This window comes from Colobus angolensis, unplaced genomic scaffold (assembly GCF_000951035.1).
Source record: "Colobus angolensis palliatus isolate OR3802 unplaced genomic scaffold, Cang.pa_1.0 Scaffold26, whole genome shotgun sequence".
In the NCBI taxonomy this organism is placed as follows: Eukaryota; Metazoa; Chordata; class Mammalia; order Primates; family Cercopithecidae; genus Colobus; species Colobus angolensis.
In genome coordinates, this window is record NW_012115821.1 from 5,036,593 (window position 1) to 5,050,317 (window position 13,725).

Genomic DNA, 13,725 nt, shown 5'->3' on the forward strand with positions numbered 1-13,725 from the left:
TTTAGGCTCCAAGACTTTACTGAAAATTCATTTCTTCCTACAAACATTTATTGAGTGCCTACTATGTGCTAGGCATCAATCTAAAGTGCAACAGTGAATTAAAATACATTCTTTGTTGCCTTTGTGGCATGTACATTTCAATGGGGGAAGACACATATGGAAAATAAAGCAGAAAAATAAAGCAGGAGGTATGATGGGGGTAGGGTTGGATGATCTTATCTTACAAAATGTGATCAGAGAAGGCCTCTCCAGTAAGGTGATGTTTTAATAAAAAAGAAAGTGAGTTGTCAAGATCTACCTGGCAAGAGACAGCAAGGGCAAAGTCGCTGGGGAGATACTCAGCAGGTTTGAGGAACAGCAAGGTCCGTGTGGCTAAAATAGAGCAAGCCAAATGAATGGCATTGAGGTTGGGAGGCATGGATCATGTAAGTATGGAATTTGGCTGTCATATGAAGGGAGATGGGAAGCCATTGGAAGGATCTGAGCAGAAGAGAAGCATGATCTAACTTGTGTTTTAAGACGATCACTCTGACTATTGTGTGGAGAAAAGAATAGGTTATGAGGGATCAAGGGTGATAGAAGGAAGACCAGTCAGTGGAAACTGCATTAAGTCAGGTAAGATAGGCTGGCTTAGACTAGGGTGACAGTGGTGCAAATGGTATGTGGCCTGAGTCTAGGTATATTATGAAGGAGGAAGCAACGGGACTTTCTGATGAATTAAACATGAAATGTGTAAGAGATTCCATAGTTTGGGTATTTGTCCCCTCCAAATCTCATGTCGAAATGTGAGCCCCAATGTTGGAGGTGGGGCCTAGTGGAGGTATTTGGATCATGGGGGTGGATTCTTCATCAATGGCTTGGTGCCCTCCCCATGGTAATGAGCTCATGTAAGATCTGGTTGTTAAAGAGACAGGGACCTCCCCCAACTCTCTGTGGCTCCCTCTTTCCTGCTCCCGCTTCACCCTCCGCCATGAGCTAAAGCCTCTTGAGGCCTCACTCTCAGGTATTCCTTTATGGTAATGCAAAGTGGACCAACACAAAAGAGTCAAACACAACAAGATTTTAGGCCAGAACAAACAGAACAAAGAATTTACCAATATAAGTGAGCTTGCTTTAGAATTTAAGAAAGTATTATATATATTAACTAGTTCATTTTTTACCAGAGAACAGGTATTCGATAGATTAAAATCTCATTCCATTCTATCAGGACATAAGGTGGTTCATGATTTTTTACCAGATTTTAATTCTGCAACACTCACTAGTCAGATATCACTTTGCAACACTGGAAGTTTTCAATCAGAAAAGGTTTTATTATAAGAAACAATGACATCAGGTAAAAATGCAAAAAATTGTGCAATTATGGCAAAATGTTTAAAAATATCTACACATTTGCCCCCACAGGACTACAGTACTTACTACATACCTGAGCACTGAACACTGAATTCCATTTTAAACTGCTTTACATAGGGAATCTGATTCCTTGATGATCACATCCATTTGTTCTCATGACCAATGAAATCAGCTTGATGCTTAAGCATCAACTTTGTAGAACAGAAAACGAAGATGGAAAATAAAGAACACAATTTCTACTTTCCTATAACATAGTTATACCAAGTCCAGTTTTCAATGTGTAAAAAATATATAGGAAAGTGCTACATACATTCTTCAAATGCAAAAACAAAGTTAAAGTGGAACTGGCATATGTTAGACCTACATTTTAATTCTGTAGTACCCATTGTGCCTTCTACTTAAAGTCTTATCACACTATGAAAATGCACCTTAAATATCTAAACATAAACCCACACGTCACTAATCTTAGTTTCCGAGGACCTCTTCTGAATCCATTTTAAAAGTGGCAAAATATCCCAGCTATATAATTTAAACAAATAGTTCTTCATACAAAATTCAATATATATTCTACTCCCATAACAAATCCTAAGCCTTGCTTTTGACACACTTAACTTAGATCGTACCCTCAATATAAATTGTTATAGCCGAAAGATCAACTGTTGTGCCGACAAAGAGAATAAATCTACTGTTGAATTAGCCACAGTATGTCATTCTCTTATATAACATACAGCACATGTAAATTGCTAACTCAATGTTCTATGTCATGTTTTCAAGTAATGCATTTTTCTAAATACACAAGATTGTCAAAAAGCGGCAGGAAATCTTATTCAACAAAGCTTTCAAAAATAAATTACATGAACATCTCTTGCAAAAAAAATTGTTTTTTCTCTCTCCTCAGCAATGCAAAACTGTAAAGAATGGTTTTGAAAATGCACAGTAATAACTCCAAAACAGCATGACAATAAAAAACAAACACAAAACAGTAGAAGATAAAACTGGGGAGGTAAAAATATTGACAACGTTTATACAGAGATTACAGACATACTATTAACGCCGACAAGAAGAAACCACATATCTAGCTAAGACTAGATTTTAAAACGTTAATTCTAGAAATGCTGTCCATTTTGACTTCTGCTTCAGAAAACATTCCCTACTTGTGGAGGTCTATGTAAAGCAGTTTGGAAAGTTTCTGAAAAACGAGGTATGTGATGCAAAGAGGCAATGTTTTCAATTTGTTTCACAGTATCACATTACAAGTTGTGCAAAATTTTTAAAATACGAACCATGCCAGTTTGCTTTCAAGTGAATAAAAATATTGTGATTGAGGGCAGAATCTGTCCTATGCTTATACCCTTTATGAATTATGCTAGGCTTAGTAAAATATGTTACTGATCCAAATGCCTGCCTTAGGTACACAAATAAGTTGGTTTGTCCTTCATGTTAATATTCCTAACTGACTGTTAGAAATTCACGAGTTACGTACAAAAAATGCTTTAGTATCTAGAAAGCCATGGTTCTGTTCACTCACTCTTTTCCTTTTCAATCGCTTTCAGCTAGAAGGAAGATTCCAATGTAAAAGTATTCATCACTGTTAAGTGCAAAAATGGAAAAAAAAAAAATGAGGTTTTAATTGTAGTATGAAACTTAAAAGAAATTAAATTAGACCACTGCAGGAATTTTATGTTTCTGGAAAGCAGAATTTTAAAAGTAGGTATAAAACTTCACATTATGCTCTGCGCAGAAGAGAAATAAGTTACCTTTCCTTGTACCAATAATGAATGGACAGTTAGATGGAAGAGAAGGTTGGGCTACAAATGGCCCATGTTAGTGCAAACTGGGTATAATGTTCCTACTATTCTAAGATTGAGTCCAGTTAGATGAATAACTGGTCATATCTTCCTATCACATAAGTAGAGAATCTTGTGAAATCACAAGAGTTCAACAGGTAAAGAACTGTGGCCATGAAATGCACACCAATATGAAAGATAGGCATAGGCTCAGACCATTTAAATCTATCTAGTTATACACATGAATTAAGTTAGACTAGCACCAGCCACCTGTGAATATGAGCACTTTTCCAGATTTTCACAAATGAGACAGTGTTAGCACTTGAAAAAGTTATTGACAGAAAACTGCCACTTTAAAACTTTAGCTTAACTTAAAGTTACATGGGAAATGAAAACAATCAGACTAAAAGCTCTTTCTGAGACTAATTTTTCCTTCAATCTACTCTAATAACAGAACATATTTAAATCTCAGTACACTTGAAAACAGTGCACAAAAATAGATACACATAAATATTAAGAATGAGGATCTAAGTTAGTGCTTCTCTGTGTTAGAGAGGTCACAGCTAAAGTCCTAGTGATATTGCCTCAGATTGTTACCCGTATTTAAAATTAAAAGTCACATCAAACGAGTTTAGATGTCTTTACCCAATAATACCCTAAATGCTCTTACAAGAGTGCATAGTTGTCCTGATTCTTCTGGTACCTCAGTTACTATTTATCACAAAATTATAAAATGAAATGATTGATTTTATGCCAGGAAAAAAAAATGCTGATAATTGCACTTCGTTGTCTTTTCCTTACTGAAATGAAATGTCACAAGGATGAAGGAAAATCCCTCCCTACCCTGCGATCTTTAAGCATACCCATTTTCCACATATAAAACTCTCTCAGCTTTCTGAAATACTGTCAGCACTCTTTTGTATCAAAGACAAGTTTCCTAAGAATGAGATGCCAGTGATGCACTAAGGCCTGCTACTCATTTAGAGTACTTTCTGAAGACACTGAGGATACAGTTTAGCAACAGCACATTCAAAATGCCGGCCAAGGTCCCAGAGCCGATCTGGGGTTTCATACACTTTCATCCACTGGTCAGCAATGTCATCATATTGGTAAAGGGAATTTTTTCTGCTGGTTCTGAAGACGTGTTCTTCGACAGTCACTTGAGTAGCTCGAACAAATAAATGGAGTTTGTTCTGGAAAAGTACCAGTTTAAGGTATGGATTTATGGACTGATCACATGGAAAGTCTTTCTTACGAGTCCATTTATTTAGCTCAATATCATAGGCTTCTACAGTAAACATACGTTGATGATTTCCACAGGTTCCAGCTATGTAGTAGATAGAGTCCTTGTATACAGCTGCTAAGCCCTGGATTCTAGGCACAGTCATGGGGGTCAAGAATCCCCAGTAGTCTTTTTGAGGCTCATAGAAGAGGAAAAATTCTCCTAAAAAAAGAAAAAGAAAACAAGAATATGTATATTTTTATGTTTGGTTTTTGGTTATATGTTGTAACTACAACCTCTAAAGATTAAAGGGCATAATTTTCTATATATTTCACTTTCTAAAACATTTCCTTTATAATCCCCAGAGATACATTCATATGGGTTATGAAATACCTGTCATTCCATGACACAATATAACCGATAATATTATAATCAACCTGAATTGGGAGGTTTGTATTGGGAAGGTATAAGGAGTTGCTTGGGTTTGATGGTAGAATTGTTAAGAGCTTGATTCTGGCCAGGCACAGTGGCTCATGCCTGTAATCCCAGCACTTTGGGAGGCTGAGATGGGTGGATCACTTGAGGTGAGGAGTTTGGAGACCAGCCTGGCCAACATGATGAAACCCCACCTTCATTAAAAATACAAAAATTAGCCAGGTGTGGTGGTAGGCACCTGTAATTCCAGCTACTCAAGAGGCTAAGGCAGGAGAATCGCTTGAACCTGGGAGGTGAAGCACGCAGTGAGCCAAGATCACGCCACTGCACTCCAGGCTGGGTAACAATGTGAGACTCCATCTCAAAAAAAAAAACTTGATTCTATTTGCTCTATCCAATTTGTGTGTTTATAGAAAATTCATTTCACTCTAACTCTAAAAAAGCATTAGTAGTGTTCAGCCAGTAAGACCAAAATGCATACATACAACATCACCATAAATATGCCATGATAAATGTATATGCTATTTCATTAGAAGACAGCAGATGGAATTATACAGATTTATGCTTATGGGTCACTGATGTGCTTACCTGAATGTTGCTATAATGCAAAGACAAATATTCAGCAGGAGAAAACATGCCTTTAATAAGATAGAAAACACATACATGGTTTGTGATGTTGACTCTGAGTCAGTTTCTATTTTGATTTTACAATATAAAAAGTTATGCTGAGTCAGACTGCCAATATGAAAATGTCTGAAAGAATTAAAGTAGTGAGGATTTATAAGAGTTTTGCTAATTATAGCATCTGTATAAAATCTTTGTAATAAAAATCTGAACCCTTTATGAACAGATTAAATGATACTTCAATAGCCACCGATAGTACAACATAAGCTTCTGACTATGCATGTCAGGTTTATTTATGTAAAGAGGCTTTGTTTAGATTAGAAATACCAGATTCTAAATTGAGCTTCCCCTTGAAAACTGTTTTGAACTAGGGTTACTCTTATCTACAAATTCAACTACCTACTTCGTAACAGTGATGCTTTGCCTTCAACTGACTTAAAATAGCTTGTTAAGCTCCCAGATTTGCTTGCACATCATCTGCCCTTATTGCCTAACTTGTAACAGGATTCTTGATAAAGAAGGTAGGAAATTTAAACTTTGTAATGTGTGCTACCTCTCTATAAATTTCTTATAGATAAGAAGGTAAAGACGACAAACCAAAGAAGTTGAATTTTAAAATCTAAAGTACTCTTTAATAAGTTAAAGCTAATAATATGCAATTAAGAAATCCTTAGGGCTTCAGAGTCCTCTTAAGTAAAATATGACCTCAAATTAAACGATGTTAATAATTCCAGCCCTGAAATTCTATTAATTCATTGCTAGTTTGCTTTAGTGTTTGCATTAATATACAACCTTCACATTCCAAATAGGAATCTAATTCTACCTCAAGCAACTAACAGTTAGGCAGTAAGACCAAAATACACACATACACAGCTTCATCATACTGGATGACATAACCCATCCAACTATACTGGATGGATTATACATCCATTCCTATATTCCATTTTTCCGCAAGACAGCAAACCCAAATCATGCCCTGTGCTTCTATTTAACTAAAATAACGAACCAGAGACTACAACTCCTTCTGAGGAATTAACTTGACATTGAACTTAAACAAATGGGCTCGGACATTACTAGGAAATTTTTAGTTAAATAAAGGATTAGAGCAAGGAACACAATTTTTAAAAGAAAACAATGGTGGGAGGCCAAGGTGGGTGGATCACTGGAGGTCAGGAGTTCAAGACCAGCCTGGTCAACATAGTGAAACCCCGTCTCTACCAAAAATTCAAAAATTGGCTGGGCATGGTGGCGGGTGCCTGAGACTGAGGTGGGAGAATCATGTGAACCCAGGAGGCGGAAGTTGCAGTCAGCCAAGATCATGCCACTGCACAACAGCCTGGGTGTCAGAGTGAGACCCCGTCTCAAAACAAAACAGAAAGAAAGAAATGAAAGAAAAGAAGGGAAGGGGAAGGGGAAAGAAGAAAGAAAGAAAACAATGGGATAAGGGCAGTCATGCATCAATTAATGACAGGGACATATTCTGAGAAATGCGTGGTTAAGTGATACTTGTCCTTGTGCAAAGAACTTCATAGAACATATTTACACAAACCTAGATGGGAGCTTACTACACACTGAGGCTACACTGTAGCCTATTGCTCCTAGGCTACAAAACTGTACAGCATGTGACTGTACTGAGTACTCTAGGCAACTATAACACAATGGGAAGCATTTTTTGCATCTAAACATATCTAAACATGGAACAAGTACAGTAAAAATATGCTATCATAATCTTATAGGACCACCATTGTGTATGTGATCCATCATAGACCAAAACATTACATAGCACATGACTGTATATCTTCATAGAAGCTGCTCCTTTTCCTTAAGTAGCAGTGTGAGAAAAACACCAATTGAGACACACATACGAAGAATAAGGATGTTGCTATTATCTACACTGCATTAAACTTTGAAGCAACTAAAATGTGTAAGAAACCAAATAAAAGGAAAATACTAGTTATCACAAGTCAGAGCCTTGAATCAAATGTCTTATTTACTCTGACTCAGTCACTCTACCTCTACTGTATTTTTGCCAAAGTAGTCCTTAACAGTTAAAAAAAACAAAAAAACAAGCAAACAAAAACCACTACATATATCAGACAGTCCCACTTAAAATGGCAAACCAAAAAAAAGTGATATCTCAAAGTTTTCTGGTGAAAACAATTGAAAATGTATTATGAAAGGCAACATAAACAGCAGTGAAGGTGAAACTTAAAGACTATACTTCTGAACTCTTTGTAATTAAGTTTCATAACTTTTGCAATAATAAGGCTCATATAAAACTCTTTGGTAACTAAATAGTATAACTTAATTAATGCTTTGTTCCTTTTTCTCTTTCAAATTAATCCAGTAAATTCCATCAACACCAGTTGCTACAACATCTCAATGTAACTCAAGAGCAAAAACAGCCATGTAACAACCTTGCTATTTATTTCAAGTCCTACAAAGTACTCTGAAATAGTTATCCCAAAATGCCAAACTATTATTAAAGAATGTTTTCAAAAATAGTTATTCTACATGATATCAAGACACAAAATCATTAAAAAGTATAGGATTATTTTAGTAATTTAACAATACCTGCCTTTTTTTAATTCAAGAGTTTATTTTCTTTATGGCTCTTTACAGAACACTGTTCCAGTAGTTTGATAAGGAAGCTGGAGGTATTCCTCAATTAACAGGAACACAACTGTTTCAGTATAATTAAGTAAACCACTGCTTGATGTGTTACCCTTCCATGAAAAACTGAATCACTTAGGCACCTACCCTGTAAAACATAGATCTTCTCTTTGTACTCCACAGCATTATGAAATTCCATTGCAACTGGCATTGCGCAAACAGTCGTCCAGCAATTCTCTCTACTGTCGTAGCACTCAACAGATTTTAGTGAGTTTCTCCCATCACCTTCATAAACACGACCTCCGATTGCATACATTTTACCACAGCAGTAGACAAGTTTGCAGCCTATTCTAGCTCGAAGCAAGGATGGTTTGGATAGCCATCTATTGGTGGAATGATCATACATCCAGAAATCATTTTCTGCCTTATGGTCGATGGAGACCTCACTGCTGCTTGGCCTGTACCCTCCTGCAATGTAAATGTCATTATCTGGTGATACAAGAATCCCAACTTCTCTCAGGTCATTTGGTGGTTTGCATAGTTTAAACACCTTTCCTGTGACTATATCTAGACAAGGCACTGTTTGCTTCTTTCCTGAGTGTTTGTGGGCAGCATCAAAACATATGATCATTTCAGAAGCAGTCATTCCAAGCCTCTGTGTACAGCCATTGGTGTTGGATGGTCCCTTTTCTACACAGCTTTTGGCTACAGCCTGTGCAAACTGAGGTGGAATTTTCTCTATGAAGGTATCTTCCATCAGAGGAAAACGTATGCATTTAGCAAAAATTTCTGGAAGGTGTACTTCTCGTTCATTCTGTTCATGTTCAAACCACCTTATAATGCTTTCATAAACATGCTCTTCTCGGTCTACATTTAAATCATCACTGTCTAATATACTTATCAGCTGGTCTTTTGTCAACTGGAGAAACTCTTGTTCTTTGGTGACACACAGAAACTTTTTACGGATGTATTCTTTTGATCGATCTCCGAGTTCCTGATGACCATAATGATCAGCAAAGATAAAGACCCCAATAGAATTCTGTGGGTCCAAATGACTGATCATATACTGAGCACATTGGTCTTGGATGGAAGGAATCTGGAAGATGCTAGCTGCAGTGAACAAGGCTTGAACATTGGCCTCTGTGAGAATAACTCTGGAGGTGTAGGCATAGTTCAACACTAAATCCATCGATTCAGCTTCAACACCGACTATTCGAACTTCTTTTTGAGTACTTTCTGTAAGGCCGCTAGTGAACATGGATCTAAGAAGGAAAGAGTAGTTAATATTACATGTGTGCTATAAGTCAAAATTATTGTGGCAAGATTTTAAAAGTACAAAGTTACCACAAAGATAACCTTTTGAAACTGAGTATTTCCTAAAATAGTCCCTGATATTCTGAATAGGAGTAAAAATTGATAATGTATCAGAAAGATTGTCAGGCTAACCTCAAAACCCGTACTCTCAGGGCTAGCCGGCTTTGTGCCAACTATGAAAAAAGGAGAGTATACCTAAGTAAATGCAAATCAAAAGGTGACACACATATTCCAGATCACTTTATTTTCCTGGTAGCCCCTATCCAGAGTTCTGGTCAAGTTGATCTTAAATTGTGCCACGCCAGTCAGAAAGCTTAAGAATACTGGCCTGGTGTGGTGGCTCACTCCTGTAATCCCAGCACTTCAGGAGGCCAAGATGGGTAGATCACAAGAGGTCAGGAGTTCAAAACCTTCCTGGCCAAGGTGATGAAACCCCATCTCTACTAAAATAAAAAATTAGCCGGGCATGGTAGCACACCCTGTAATCCCAGCTACTCAGGAGGCTGAGGCAGGAGAATCACTTGAACCTGGAAGCCAGAGGTTGCAGTGAGCTGAGTGCCAGCCTGGAAGACAGTGAGACTCCATCTCAAAAAAAAAAAAAAAAAAAAAGAATACCTATAAAGGTATCATCATGATACATTAGTATACAAAGAAACAACCTAATAAAACTTTTCATGTCCTGGTGAAAATTACAAGGCAACTTGTATCCAAAATATATCTTTAAAATGTTCATCTTAGAAAAGCATGAAGTTCTTTAAAAGTACATATTCTCCACCTACTCCTTTTTAAAATTTTTATCTTTTGAATGCTTCCTTAACCATTATAATATAATAATCACTTCACTTACCCTTGGAAATTTTGAGAACATTTGCTTAAAAGGAAATACTTCATTTTCTCAAAGATACTGTATTTTACCTATCTAAATCTAGACATAAATAAAGATTATGGTAGAGTCAATATATAATGCCTCTTTTAAACAGAGCTTAATAGTTAACCGATTATTTGAAGATAATAGTTTTTAAAACCCCAAACTTTTACCTTTGAGACCAAGTTGGTTTTTTCTATTATTAAAATATTGTTGCATTTATGGGATTTGCTTGACTGAAACATGACACAGCCTGGCTCTTTAAGTATTAGTCACTTGCAAACATCATTTGCCTTTCTTTTCCCTCCTTTAAAGTTTCATTCTAGATGATCCAGACCCATCCTATTTAATTTTTGTGATGTTATGAAAAATGAATTGCAAAGATTTCCAGTCACTTAAAAAATATGTCTCAAATTCATGGAATTTATTTTAAAATGCAGTACGAGAAACACTGGAGGTACAAGGATTCAACTTGCTGCCCAGGTTAATCATCTTCGAGTCCTGGTTTTACTTCTACAATGTACATTTTAATTTAGTATCACACAGGCTTTTTTGATGACTAAAAACTAGATGTTCCTATGTATGTGCTGGTTTTCAATTCAGGTGCTGCAAGACTCACCTATACAGCTACCAATTAAAAAGAAAAATAAAGCCCTGTGTTAGGGAGAGATTAACTCCCAAAGGAGGATATACCACATATCCCTTTATCATGGGAACTACTGCTGACTTGAATAGGCTCGTCTTACACACAGGAGTGGTCTGACACTTCATGAGTTTTCCTCTGCTCTAGAGTAAGTTCTTCATGTAAACTCAACATAAATGAAGCCAGGGCACTTCCTTACACAAAATCCAGAGGAGCAAAAAATTTCTAATGATCATAAAAATTTCAATTCTGATGAGTTACTGGTATCATGAAACAGCCATTCCAGATTTCCAGCTATTCCAATTCTTCCACTAGTGATGCAAGAAGTAGAAACATTAAGTATGACTTTCTACATCCCACACAGGAAGCAGCACTGGTACCAAGAAACTTCGGTACAAAAACCTCTAGCAAGAGATCAAATTCTAATCCTTGAGTTTTCTAGCCAAATATCTTTATTTCAATGCACATATCGTATCCGCAGAAAATTTCTCAAGTATTTTTTACTCCTTTTTAAAATTAACTTAATAAAATTAAAGAATTTAAGATTTTAAGGATTCAAGAAAATCAGGACTCTATCATAGCATACTTCTTTTAAAGTAAAATTTTTTTCTAGGCCTTCAAAAATGAAAAATGAAACTGCAAAGTGAAAATGTCATACTTATGTAAACTTACTAAGTATACTTATTGAGTATAGTGCTTAATAAGTATACTTAATATGTATACATATGTCATACTTATGTATGCTAAGTATTATACTTAATAAGTATTATATCATTAAATGTCATACATACATTAAATATAACACTTAGTAAGCATACATAAGTATGACATTTAAATGATAGAATCCAGATTATTAAATTTCAGTAAGATATAGACATTTTTACTTTGCATTTTTTTTTGTTTTGTTGGCTTTTTTTTACTATTCAAATGCAATATACAATAAAAATGTTTTAAAGGAAACTTTAAAAAGGACCTAGTGTACCCACTCTTGTTCCTTAAGAGTCATATGGCAACCAAGAAGCCTGGCTCTGGAATCAAATGTAGCCTCTGCCATTTACTTGTTGGATAGATGATTTAGGCAGGTTATTAAAACGTAATCTCACGGAGCCTCAGCTCCTTCATAAGTAAAATGGAACAACAACTATGCAGAGATAGGATTATAAAGATTATATAAGGCAATACATGACCTAACCATATCTAATAGATAATCTAGGTAAGTGAATCTCACCAGAAGTTTCCATTACCAGGCCAAACTTCATACCTTCTGCATATGTGAAGTTGTTTTTTTTTTTTTTTTTCCAGCTCACTGTCTTGCGATGATTAATACTTAGTAGTCCAATGACCTACCCTAGGCAAGTCTAAATGGTTACATCAGAAGCATCAGACTGAAGTGACTATATTTAACCCAGTATTCTGAGAAAGAGGAACCAGAAACTACTGTTGGAACATTATACAGTTATGTGCCCTATAAACGTAAGCACCTTCAAAAGGAAAAATCACATTCAGAGTGTGGTTGATAACTTGACTATTATTTATGCACCACTTGTGAACACTGAAAGGCTTAAAGTGAGCATTAGACACAAAAGAAGTTAAACCCACGCAGAAAGTTGCCTTTTCCACTAATCTTAAAGTAGGAAGTTATTTTTCAGACCCAAGTTTTTAAATTTTACTTTTAAAAGTTTTATAGTAAACAATATAACTAAAAATAAAAACTTCGTTTAACGTACTTCTAGAAATCTTGGAAATTATTAATTTGGGGCCTTAGGCACATAGAAACTATATTCATTCTTGCTTTGACCCCCATAGCATTTAAACGATCTACTGAGTGGTAATTTGTTTTTGAAGGAACATGCTACATGTTTTAAACTCTTTTATAAAAGAGTCCCATGCACTAAAGAAACATGCATTATGGATAACTTTTTGAAAGAAATTCTAGGTCAGCACTGTCCAATAAAATTGCCAATGATGAAAATGCTGCATCTCTGTGCTGCCCAATATGGCAGCCACTAGCTACAGGTGACCACCAAGCACTCAAAAAGTGTTTAGCGTACCTGGAAACTAAATGTTTTATTTTATTTAATTTATAATTTAAGTTTAAACAACCACACATGGCTACTGGCTGCCATACTGACCAGCACAAGTCTAGATTTTCTGGTCATTTACCTCAAACATACACACACAGGCCCACTAACTTAAAAACCAATCACCCGAAATCTAGAAGAATCCCTCAAGTCAAAAGAAGGTCTTAATAAGAGAGGACCTGTTTTCTAGTCTCAAGAAACAAAGTCATTGGTTTCATTTCATTATCGCAACTCAATATAAACATCAAGTGGACAATACTGAGGGGGAAAGGGAGCTTGGTGCAGATACCAACAGAAGTTCCTACCATCATCATACCTGAAGTAAGGGCTGATTGCAGCAAGAACGTTTCTATGACAGGAAAATGTTTTCCCGTGATCCACTTCCACTACAATGTCTGTCAACTGTCCTTCATCGTACATTGTTTTGAGTTGCTTAAGAATACTGCAAGCATGGAAGGGGTCCATGGCATCGCTGGCTGGGTCTGAAGATGGAATCCCATTCGGTGTTGGGGAAGACTTACTTAAATCTAGGAGGAGAAAAATCGTACAACCACAAGAAGTGCCGAGCCAGTTACGGCGTCGCGGGATTTTTTTGTTTGTGTGTCTGCTTGCTAGGCTTTTTCCCCCTACAAATATATACAAATGTCTGTGGATATATGCACGACCTCGTGGGACCGCGAGTTTAGGATCTGGGAGACAGAGGGCGGAGCGCGATCGGCGGAACAAGTTCAAAGGCCACCCTGCTCCTGCGGAGCCCGGCGAGCCCGGCACCCGTGCTCGCGGAGGGAACG

At 36.5% G+C, this 13,725-nt stretch overlaps 1 protein-coding gene across 1 annotated transcript in view; it reads right to left on the minus strand.

Moving 5' to 3' along the window:
- Positions 1-1,289: 1,289 nt before the first annotated feature.
- KBTBD8 (kelch repeat and BTB (POZ) domain containing 8) overlaps positions 1,290-13,725 on the minus strand; it is a 12,865-nt gene continuing 429 nt past the window's right edge. Inside the window, exons 2-4 of the mRNA XM_011947173.1 lie at positions 13,251-13,461; positions 8,179-9,293; positions 1,290-4,581 (exon numbers count right to left, since the gene is read on the minus strand). Coding sequence (XP_011802563.1) covers positions 4,118-4,581; positions 8,179-9,293; positions 13,251-13,461 — 1,790 coding nt within the window. The 3' untranslated portion in view covers positions 1,290-4,117. The remainder of the gene's footprint in view (positions 4,582-8,178; positions 9,294-13,250; positions 13,462-13,725) is intronic.